The 12,375-nt window shown below is 41.4% G+C and overlaps 2 protein-coding genes across 3 annotated transcripts in view; both read right to left on the reverse strand.

Annotated features, from left to right (window-relative positions):
- The window catches only part of LOC120059487 (nuclear receptor coactivator 3-like), a 137,041-nt gene that overhangs the window by 61,374 nt on the left and 63,292 nt on the right, over window positions 1–12,375 (reverse strand). The gene's annotated exons all lie outside the window — the stretch shown is intronic.
- The window catches only part of LOC120058740 (general transcription factor II-I repeat domain-containing protein 2-like), a 103,999-nt gene continuing 95,315 nt past the window's right edge, over window positions 3,692–12,375 (reverse strand). The window contains exons 2-3 of the mRNA XM_039007481.1: window positions 6,866–6,879; window positions 3,692–5,651 (exon numbers count right to left, since the gene is read on the reverse strand). Coding sequence (XP_038863409.1) covers window positions 3,820–5,651; window positions 6,866–6,879 — 1,846 coding nt within the window. The 3' untranslated portion in view covers window positions 3,692–3,819. The remainder of the gene's footprint in view (window positions 5,652–6,865; window positions 6,880–12,375) is intronic.

The following is a 12,375-nucleotide window of genomic DNA, read 5'->3' on the forward strand; positions in this document are numbered from 1 at the left end:
CTTGACTACTTTCTTATATCATTCTCTCTGGCACCAAAAGTTAAAAAGTGTTTGATAGGGGACAGAATGCGGTCGGACCATCACATAATTGGCATATATATTACTCTTACAGAATTTCCACGTGGGCGAGGATATTGGAAATTTAATCAAAGCCTACTAGATGATAAATTGTTTAGAACTAGGACAGAAGAATTTATAACTGACTTTTTTAGACATAACATAGGTACAGCAGATCCCCATATTGTATGGGACACTTTTAAGTGTGCCTTTAGAGGCCATGCAATTCAGTACTCATCTATAAAACAAAAGCAATTTCGATCAAAAGAGTCCATATTAACAAAGGAAATTGAAGGACTAACAGTACAGTTAGATAACAATAAAAACGGTACCATAGAGGCACAGAATAAGTTAGAGGAAAAACAAAAAGAAATGGAGGAACTTATTCAAGAAAGATCCAGTGTAATATATTACAAAAATAAAGCGAACTGGATGGAATATGGGGAAAAATGCACCAAATTCTTTTTCAATCGTCAATATAGAAATGCTACCAAAAAAACCGTATTAAAACTTGTTACAAATGATGGAGTCACGCATGATTCACCAAATGATATTTTGAAAGAGGAAGTAAAGTACTTTAAGAATATATTTTCGTTTCAGGCTCCTCCATCTCCACTAACTGAAACTAATTGTATGGATTTTTTTCCTATTAATAATGTAAAATTAACATCTGTACAGAAAGACTCATGTGAAGGCCTAATTACAGAGGAGGAACTACTTGATGCAATTGGGGCCTTTAAGGATGGGAAAACTCCAGGACTGGATGGCATACCAGTGGAAGTATACAAACATTTTTTTGATATACTCAAAGGACCATTATTAGCTTGTTTTAACCACTCCTATATAAATGATAGATTATCAGACACGCAACAAGAAGGTGTGATATCATTATTACTGAAACAGGACCCAAGTGGTATATATAAAGATCCAGTCCATTTAAAAAATTGGAGACCTCTTACACTTCAGTGTTGTGATGCAAAAATCCTAGCAAAATGCTTGGCGCATAGAATAAAAAAAGTTTTGTCAGATATTATTCATCCTAATCAGACAGGTTTTTTACATGGACGATACATTGGAGATAATATAAGGCAAGTACTGGAAACAATGGAACACTATGAAATATCGGGGACACCAGGCCTGGTTTTCATAGCTGATTTTGAAAAGGCTTTTGATAAAGTACGACTGGAGTTTATATATAAATGCCTAGAATATTTCAATTTTGGGGAATCTCTTATAAAATGGGTAAAAATTATGTATAGTAACCCTAGGTGTAAAATAGTAAATAATGGCTACATCTCAGAAAGTTTTAAACTATCTAGAGGAGTAAAACAAGGTTGTCCACTATCGGCATATCTATTTATTATTGCCATCGAAATGTTAGCTGTTAAAATTAGATCAAACATTAATATTAAGGGATTAGAAATCCAGGGCCTAAAAACTAAGGTGTCATTGTACGCTGATGATTCATGTTTTCTTTTAAAACCACAACTAGAAACTCTCCACGGCCTCTTAGAGGATCTAGATACATTTGCTATCCTCTCTGGATTAAAACCAAATTATGATAAATGTACCATATTACGTATTGGATCACTAAAAAATACACATTTTACATTGCCATGTAGTTTACCAATTAAATGGTCTGACGGTGATGTGGACATACTCGGTATACAAATCCCAAAAGAAAGAAATGATCTCACTCCAATAAATTTTTATAGAAAGTTAGCAAAAATAGATAAGATCTTGCTACCATGGAAAGGAAAATACCTGTCTATTTGTGGGAAAATCACCCTGATTAACTCTTTAATCATATCACAGTTTACCTATTTGCTTATGGTTTTGCCTACACCTAGTGACCTGCTTTTTAAATTATATGAACAAAAAATATTCAATTTTATTTGGAACGGCAAGCCAGATAAAATTAAAAGGGCCTATTTATATAACGAATATGAATTCGGAGGGCAGAAATTATTAAATATTAAAGCATTAGACCTCTCACTAAAGGCATCAGTCATACAAAAGTTATACTTAAATCCAAACTGGTTCTCTAGTAGATTGGTACGAATGTCTCATCCTATGTTCAAGAAGGGCCTTTTTCCCTTTATTCAGATTACACCTGCTCACTTTCGGTTGCTTGAAAAGGAAATAATTTCCAAAATATCTTTATTTTTTAAACAAGCCTTAGAAAGTTGGTTGCAATTTCAGTTTAATCCACCTGAAAGGACGGAACAAATAGTACAACAAATCTTGTGGTTAAATTCAAATATAGTAATTGATAAAAAAACTGTATTTATCGAAGAAATGTTTAAAAAAGGTATAATTTTTGTGAATGATATCATAAATAGGACTGGTGGAGTAATGTCACACATGCAGCTAACACAGACATATGGAAATGTCTGCTCTACCCAAAATTACAACCAATTAATTGCGGCATTACCACAAAAATGGAAGAGGCAGGTGGAAGGGGATAAAAGTAAGGAACTTGTATGTCGGCCTTATATTAAAGAACATAAATGGTTAAAGAAAAGTGTGATAAATAAAAACATATACCAATTTCATTTAAGGACCAAAAAACTTACAGCTGTGCCATATAAATTGCAAAATAGTTGGGAAGAGATTTTCGATGTACCCATTCCATGGCACATGGTTTATGAATTGATACGCAAAACAACGCCGGATTCAAAACTTCGAATTTTTCAATTTAAATTATTGTACAAAATTCTTGCAACTAATAGAATGTTATATATATGGGGGATACAATCTTCCCAGCTCTGTAGATTCTGCTGTGAGGAGGCAGAGTCATTAGACCATTTATTTTGGTATTGTCCGCATGTAGCTCGTTTTTGGTCACAGGTCCAGGAATGGTTGAAGAATTGCAACATTTGCGTAGAACTAACGCTACAGATAGCAATACTGGGGGATTTGAAAAGCCATAGTCAATCAATCAATAATATAATAATTATTTTAGCAAAAATGTTTATTTTTAATTTACAATCCGTGGAAGCTATGAGAATAGGAAGATTCAAATCTTTTGTGAAGCATCACAGCACAGTTGAAAAATATATGGCAAATAAAAATCCGAAATGGATGATGTTGGAAGATAGATGGGAAAGGTTGAGTGGAGCTGAAGGGTGGGACTAATAACAAGATAAACAATGTAGGGCATACGGGATCTGTGAAATGTGTATAGGTGCGGAGCTATTGTGAAATAGCACAGTTACAAGTGGAAATCAAACTGGATGGACAACAGAAATAGAGGAAGGACTAAGAACAAACAAGAGAGAACTATTATAAAGTAGACTGTGTCTGTAAAATGTGTATAAGATGTATAAATTGAAGGTAAAAACAGAAATGTTTATCAGTTTACTCCAATTGGGGGATCGGTGGTAGGGTTTGCGGGGAATAATAATAAAGGTATACTCTTTAAAAAAGTATGTATGTCTATGTAGGTATGTGTATGTATATATGTGTATATGTATGCATACGTGAATGGATATATATATTTACCCAAAAAAATATGGGGGATTGGAAATGATGCAGACAATTACATTGGAAGCAACATTCTTTCCGCAATATTAAGCTGATCCACCCCCCAAAAAAAAAAAAAAAAAAAAAAAAAAAAAAAAAAAAAAAATACCAAAATAAACTTTTTCCACTGGCTAATAATTTTACAAATAAAATGATAATAAATCAATCAACCATTCAAGCCCATGCCTTGTAGCAAGAAAAAGTGCACAAAGAAAACGTTAATTATTGCACACTGATCTAATCTGATGTGCCCAAGCCAGATACCTGGCATCTCTTCTTGGATGCTAGTTCATCAATGTCTGGGCTCAGGCTCTGAGCTGAAGAAATCCTCAGTATCGAGCGAAGGTGTTCATCAGTCAGACGTCTCCTGTGAGTTGTTTTGGTCATCTTCATCGAGGAGAAAAGTTGCTCGCATAGATAAGTGCTGCCGAACATGGAGAGCATCTGAGCAGCTTGGGTGCGGAGCTGAGGCATTGTGTCAGGGATGAACCGTGGAAACTGTGCGGCGCCCACAGCATCATACTTTGACTTCAGCGTGTCGTTGCACTGGAGTTCAATCAGCTCCATTTGGATGTTGGTTGGTGCATTTTCCACATCAACTGCGAAGGGATTACTAAGCAGTTCAAACCTACATTTCTGGACATCGAAGTCGGCAAATCGCCGGCTAAACTCAGCGGCGAGAACACTGAGTTTTTCAGCAAACTGTGCGCATGGGAACACGGCGGTAGAGATCTGCGCTTTTATGGTTTGGCAGCAGGGAAAATGGCAAGGGTTTCCTTGCAGCATCTGATTCTCCCACAGGCACAGTTTAGTTTTAAAGGCCCTCACTGCAGCATACATGTCTGTGATGATGCGCCCCCGCCCCTGAAGCTGCAGGTTCAGCGCATCGAGATGGCTCGAGATGTCACAGAGAAAGGCCAGCTCACACAGAAACTTTTGCTCCCGGAGCTCTGCTGTATCCTTCCCTTTGGTTTCCAGGAATTGACATATTTCCTCACGCAGCTCGAAACATCTGTTCAGTACTTTTCCTCTGCTTAGCCATCTCACCTCTGTGTGATACGGCACGTCTGCGTATTCCGAACCACACTCCTCTAGAAAAAATGTAAACTGGCGGTGATTCAGACCTTTGGCTCTTATAAAGTTAACTACCTGTGTTACTGTGGTCATAACATGTTCCATCTTTAGGGCTTTGGCACACAGTGATTCCTGATGTATGATGCAGTGGTAAACAGTTAGCTCACCTGCACAGTTCTCTTCCCGCATCTTCTCCCGAACCATGCCCACCAGTCCACTCTTTTTACCGCACATCGCTGGCGCACCATTTGTCGTTAATCCAACGAGTTTATCCCACGGCAGCTTTATTTCAGTTACACATTTGGAAACCTCCTCAAAGATTTCCTTTCCTGTGGTTGTGCCATGCATTGATTTGAATCCCAATAGCTCCTCCGTAACACACAGATTTGAGTCCACTCCACGGATGAAGACTGACAGCTGAGCAGTATCAGATGCGTCACAGCTCTCATCCACAGCGAGGGAGAACGCAACGAAATCTTTTCCCTTTTCCATCAGCTGGTCATACAGATTGGTGGCAAGATCACATGTGCGATCAGCTACTGTGTTCCTGCTCAGGCTCACGTTTGAAAATGCTTGCTTTTTCTCTGGGCATACGAGGTCACAAACTTTCATCATGCACTTTTTCACGAACTCTCCCTCATTAAAGGGCCGGGCTGATTTTGCGATCTCTGCTGCCACTATATAACTAGCCTTTACAGCAGCCTCACTTTGTGATGTGGCTTTTTTGAACATATTCTGTTGTGAAACCAAACTTATTTTCATCTCCTCTACTTTCTGGCTCCTTTGAGTCATGTCCAGGTCCTTGTATTTGTCATGGTGTTTCGTTTCATAGTGTCGTCTAATGTTGTACTCCTTACTTACAGCCACGTTGACTCCACAAACAAGACAAACAGGTTTGTCTTTTACATATGTAAACAGATATTCTGCCTCCCACTTGTCCAGAAAGCTCCTGTTTTCTGCCTTTCTTTTCGCAATTTTTGGGAAGGGATAGCGCGCTGACAGTTGTAGCGTCTATGTTGCTATGACTACTGTCACAGAGGAGAGGGCGTTTCTGGGTCCTGTCCTGATTGGCGCGCGAAAACAACAGCAGAGCATTATGGGATTCGTAGTATTAGCGGTGAATGCGCTGTATAATACCGGCGGGCCAGCTCTAGTAGTAATTTGGTATTGTCTCGCGGGCCAAATATAATTACCCCGCAGGAAGAGTTTGACAGAGTTTGACACCCATGTGTTAGAGCATTGGACTAGTTAACTGTAAGGTTGCAAGATTGGGTCCCCCGAGCTGACAAGGTTAAAAATCTGTCGTTCTGCCCAAAAAGACAGAACGTTCCTAGGCCGTCATTGTAAATAAGAATGTGTTCTTAACTGACTTGCCTAGTTAAATAAAGATTAAAGTGTAAAAAAAAAAAAAAAAAAATCCGCAAATCGGCACCCAAAAATACCGATTTCCGATTGTTTACGAAAACTTGAAATCGGCCCTAATTAATCGGCCATTCCGATTAATCGGTCGACCTCTAATACCTGACCACTGTGACTGACCCAAACTTAAGGAACGCTTTGACTATGTACAGACTCAGTGAGCATAGCCTTGCTATTGAGAGAGGCCGCCGTAGGCAGACCTGGCTCTCAAGAGAAGACAGCAGGCTATGTGCACACTGGCCACAAAATGAGGTGGAAACTGAGCTGCACTTCCTAACCTCCTGCCAAATGTATGACCATATTAGAGACACATATTTCCCTCAGATTACACAGATCCACAAAGAATTCGAAAACAAACCCGATTTTTATGAACTCCCATATCTACTGGGTGAAATACCACAGTGTGCCATCACAGCAGCAATACTTGTGACCTGTTGCCACAAGGGCAACCAGTGAAGAACAAACACCATTGTAAATACAACCCATATTTATGCTTATTTATTTTCCCTTTTGTACTTTAACCATTTGCACATCGTTACAACACTGTATATATACACATAAGACATTTGTAATGTCTTTATTCTTTTGGAGTTTCTGTGAGTGTAATGTTTAATGTTGATTTTTATTGTTTATTTCACTTTTGTATACCATCTACTTCACTTGCTTTGGCAATGTTAACATATGTTTCCCATGCCAAAAAAGCCCCTTGAATTGAATTGAATTGAGAGAGAGAGAAGGAAAATAACTGTTGAAAGCTGGGACACATTCCAGTGTGTTAGTTAGGACTGACCGGCTGTGAAGCTGCTGCGGAGCCACAAGCAGAGCAGAGATAAGATAAGGAGGGGAAAAAAAACACACGTCCTCAGCTAAACCCTGAAGAACAATAACAGAGTGTGACGAGACACGTGTGGAGCGTGTGTGTGTGATATATCACACATTACCTTTATCACCTAGGTGAGGCTGGAGGCAAGAGACACTTTCTACGGGTAACTGCCAAAATAAAGGAAACACCAACATAAAGTGTCTTAATAAGGCGTTGGGCCACCACGAGCAAGAACAGATTCAATGCAGTGCCTGGAACTCTACTGGTGGGATGTGACACCATTCTTTAGACGAGAAATTCCATCATTTGGTGTTTTGTTGATGGTGGTGAAAACCGCTGTCTCAGGCGTCGCTCCAGAATCTCCCATAAGTGTTGAATTGGGTTGAGATCTGGTGACTGAGACACACACACACACACTTAAAAACCCTTATGCTCATTTGAGACCCCTCTTTCAAACCTATGAGATCTCCTCTTTTAGCCACGGTAGCCACAATAATGGGCAATTTGGCATGTTTATACATGACCCGCAGCATGACGGCATGTTAATTGCTTAATTAACTGTGTGAACCACACCGGTGTGGAAGCACCGCAAATCAAATCAAAGTTTATTGGTCGCGAAGACAAATGTTATCGCTGGTGCAGCGAAATGCTTGTGTTTCTAGCTCCAACAGTACAGCAAGAATACCAAGCATTACAAAACAATACGCACATAATCCAAAAAGCATATAGAAAGAAATTAAGAAATATCAGAACAAGCAATGTCAGAATCCGGGAATATAAATATATACCTGTATATATATATATATATATATTTATAAATAAATAAATACATACACACACAAAATGGTGTGTATAGACAGTATATGAATAGAAAATGTGTGTACAGCAGTAGTCACATAGGATCAGCCATAACTAGAACACACTATGGTATATACAGTGCCTTCTCTGGTCTGATGAATCCAAGATTGAACTCTTTGGCCTTAATGCCAAGCGTCACGTCCGGAGGAAACCTGGAACCATGCTGAGGGGATTTTTTCAACGGCAGGGACTGGGAGACTAGTCAGGATCGAGGGAAAGATTAACAGAGCAAAGTACAGAGAGATCCTTGATGAAAACCTGCTCCAGAGCGCTCAGGACCTCAGACTAGGGTGAAGGTTCACCTTCCAACAGGACAACGAACCAAAGCACACAACCAAGACAACGCAGGAGTGGCTTCGGGACAAGTCTCTGAATGTCCTTGAGCGGCCCAGCCAGAGCCCGGACTTGAACCCGATCGAACGTCTCTGGAGAGACCTGAAAATAGCTGTGCAGTGACGCTCCCCATCCAACCTGACAGAGCTTGAGTGGATCTGCAGTGAAGAACGGGAGAAAGTCCCAAATACAGGTGTGCCAAGCTTGTAGCGTCAAACCCAAAGATGCTTCAACAAAGTACTGAGTAAAGGGTCTGAATACTTATGTAAATGTGATATTACACTTAAAAACCTGTGTGTGCTTTGTCATTATGGGGTTTTGCGTGTAGATTGATGAGGATAAACACCTATTTAATACATTTTAGAACAAGGCTGTGATGTAACAAAATGTGCACTGTACATACTGTAGACATTATTAAAGGTACCAGTGTTCAATAGCTCTATGTACATAGGGCAGCAGTCTCTAAGTTGCAGGGTAGAGTACTGGGTAGCAGGCCTACAGTGTCAAGATATGACCAGGTAACAGTGTTACACATGGCTTTTCTTTCTGTCTGCACAACAGGGGGAAGAAGGGAGAGGTTAGAAAGTAAAGGGGAGTGGGAGAGAGAGAACGCTATAATTTAGAGTGAAAAAAATATATATAATTACATCCCTCCCTGGGAAAATTACATAGTTTCCAAACATTCTGGTGGGTCTATTTATAATATAATTACGCATATGCGGGCGGGTGTTTTATACTTCCCTGGGCGATTGTGTGCGTGCGTGCATGTGCACACAGGAGGCTACTCAGACCTCATTACTGTAATAGGTCAATCAATAGGCCCCACCCCTAACCCCGCCCTGATGGTCACTCTGCTTCCATGGCAACAGAAGAGAAGCGCCATCAAAAAAGCATCAGAGAGACAGGAACCATGACACACACACACACACACACACACAAACACACACACACACACACATTCTTTCACAGTGTCTCGCTCTCCATGTATTGTCTTACTCTCCTATCTCTTTCAGCTAACAACTAAACCAAACCCAAATCCCAACAACTCTTTAAGAGATCAGAAATCTGCTCTCCAAAAAACGACACACCATCCCACCTACTGTACGTTACCACTACACCCGAGTGAGACGTGAGCGAGCGAGAGCATCAGGCGGCTTCGTTTTCTCAAAAATAGATATTTCAACTAGCTTAGCATAGTTGTGTCACTGATGAAACCGCTTAGGATTTTCCAATGATCCAAAAAGGTTCTGAGAAGGTGGTTTATTTAAAGCACAGTGAGCTACACTATATCTTTCTATCGGATGAACAGAGCATCCTACCCAGTCCCAGTATCAAGTGTTGAACTTTGACAACAGGACAAACACTGAAAGGTTTGATACGCTATCGTTGAATGCGATCTGACATGAGGATCCATGGGTGAATGTGAAGCTGACGGGAAGTTTGCCTTTCCACTGACCAATAATGTGCTCCTGTTCTCCCTCTGTCCTAACCTGGTAGCTTAACGCACACATTTCCCATAAGGACATGGTTCTCCCCTTTAGATTAGAGTATTAAAAACAGACCATGTTACTTATCCAAATACAATACTAAGACCCCTGATCTGTCAGTGAGATATCATGATCTGTCCGGAATATAACCACAGTCATCAAAGCAACAAGAAACATCACAACGTAGCTAAATGCTAGCTCAGGTCAGAAGGAAAAGCTGGAGCTCACAGTCAAGTTCAGAGAAAGAAAAAGAGAGACGGAGCGAGAGAGTGAGTGAGGAACAAAGGGACCGAACGAGAGAAAAAGGGGGGTTTGGGTTGGGTAAATCGTCTCCGTCTGACGAATGTCGAGCACGTCAGACCAGCATACAGAACTCTGAGCCATCCGTTCAGACGGACAGACACTGGGTCTACTATATAGCCTACGCGACTACACTGCAACACAACAGTCAGATGACATGGGCTGTTCAGGACAGACCGCATACTGTATCCCTTTCCTGCAGGCTGAGTATGAAATGTAGCCGTAACGCTGAGGCTCTTGATAGTTGCTAGGTAGTGCCAGTTCACCATCCTTCTGGCAATGTAAGACTTTTGTAAGACATGTCACTTCACCCCATCTCTTCGCATCGCCCGCCACTTAAGCACGCACTATTGTCTTAACCCTAACTATTGGTTAGGTTACACCTAGGCTGGGGAAATGTTAGCCAAGTCGAGGTAAGTGCTGCTCGGATCATCTTGTCTAGTTGGATCATTTTATTAGAACATTTTGCCAGCATGTTATTATTGGTCTTAGGACTTGCCTGGATGAATGAGTAATGGATTGAAATGTTGATGGTGTATATCAAATGGATTTATTCAAATAGACAACCACCCACATCAACACAACTCTACTACCACTCATCAACAGGCATGCGCACGGGAGGTATAAAAGGCATATGCGGGCAGGAATGTGGTAAAAATGGGCCTGATTGTAAAGCGGTCATATAAGCATTGCCCTTTTTTTTTTTTACATGCAAAATAGTCCTATGTGAAAGCAGTAATACAGTCCAACAGACTTATGCTAAGCGCATGTTGGACAAGAGAAAACCTTCAGTGCTATAGTTTCAATTGCTCCTGATAACTGCGTTGTCCAGTTAAGTGTGCAGCGCACATTGTGCCGACAGACCAACACCACGCTTGGGAACTACTAGTAGTACAATCCTCAAACCTCATCCAGGTCCACTGCTGAAAACATGAGACGAGACCACACAGACGTAAACTGGCTCACAATAACCATCACCAAGAGAGCTCCCTCTCGCCCATCCGTCCTTCCTGCCTTTAATCCCTCCCTCCCTGGCTGTTCCAACTTCCTCCTCTTCTCTCCTTTACTAAAACACACACACCCTCCCCTTCTCTTTTTTCCTCCATCCAAAAAACTGCAAAGCACAGTAAAATAAGAGGGAGAGAAAATGGTGGAGAGAGGGAGGAAGGGAGGGAGGAAGGGAGGGAGAAGAAGGAAAGAGTAGAGAGATAGAGGGAGGTAGAGGAGGGTGCACATTGCAGATTCAGCGATCTACAGAGGTAGGGCAGAAAGCCTTCAACAGCCTGACACACACTCCTTGTGGATAATCTTAAAACGCCACACACACCACACACTCATACAGGCTAACACACATACACTGGCAGACAGGCGCGCACACACACACAAGCATGCACACACGCACACAAACAGGCATGCACGGATGAGTACCGACACACAGTGAGGCGCACAAACAGAGGCTCTCACTCACAACGAACACACACTCTCTCCTGGTGGCATATCCAAATCACATTAGCTCTCTGCCTGCCATCCATCACTCCCACAGACAAAAGCACACACTGGAGAGCCACACAAACTGCACGGCAACACGCAAAACCACACGTAGCGCCTAGACACACATACACACAGGCGAACACACACTTTTGGAAAATCAATAGCCTATACATCAGTACACACACACACACACACACCACATACACATCAAGAGAAAAGAACACACACCAACCTGTATTTAAAAACACAAATACCCTAGATGCATGTATTTACCTTTTCCCCTGCTCTACAGTCTGAGCAGACGCACATCAGCATCAGAGAAAATAAACAGTTCCATGACTGCACAAAGGAAAGAAAAATACCATCTTGGCTTTAAATATTTAAACCGGGCCGAGCTAAGCAGAGGGAGAGCGACATCTTGAGAAATCTTTTTTTTCTGTCTAAATCAATCTCCTTTCCCATTAGAGGGGGATGGGCCCTTATCTAAGAGGCTGTGTGTAATATATGTTTGTGGGGGTGCGTCTTATCTCATGGGGGCCACGTGTGCACGCGTGTCGGGGGTGGGCGTGCCGCTTACCTAATGGGATGTGTGGGTGTGTGTGTGTGTGTGTGTGTGGGGTGAGGTAATTGGCTGGGAGAGGGGGAGCTGTAGAGGTGGAGGAGAAGAAAACAGAGAGAGAGAGAGAGAGAGAGAGAGAGAGAGAGAGAGAGAGAGAGAGAGAGAGAGATGTGAGCTGTACTTTGTGAGACCATATGTGACCGACTGGCTCGATTCGGTCCTATGTAGAAAAGTTTGAAATTGTCTTTTTTTACATTGGATAAAAGTTGAGTCTGAGAGCTTGACACTGGTACACTACAGTCGAGGAACAATGGGAAAGTAATTCTGCTTTGAAAGTTGATACATTTCTCACCGCAGTTAAGAAAATGTCCCTTGAATGTTTTGGTACACCTACTGGAGAGCTCTTCTTTGTCTACACCCATTCAGCATCGTTCAAAAACTCTTAACCT

Source organism: Salvelinus namaycush, chromosome 14, assembly GCF_016432855.1.
Source record: "Salvelinus namaycush isolate Seneca chromosome 14, SaNama_1.0, whole genome shotgun sequence".
NCBI lineage: Eukaryota > Metazoa > Chordata > Actinopteri > Salmoniformes > Salmonidae > Salvelinus > Salvelinus namaycush.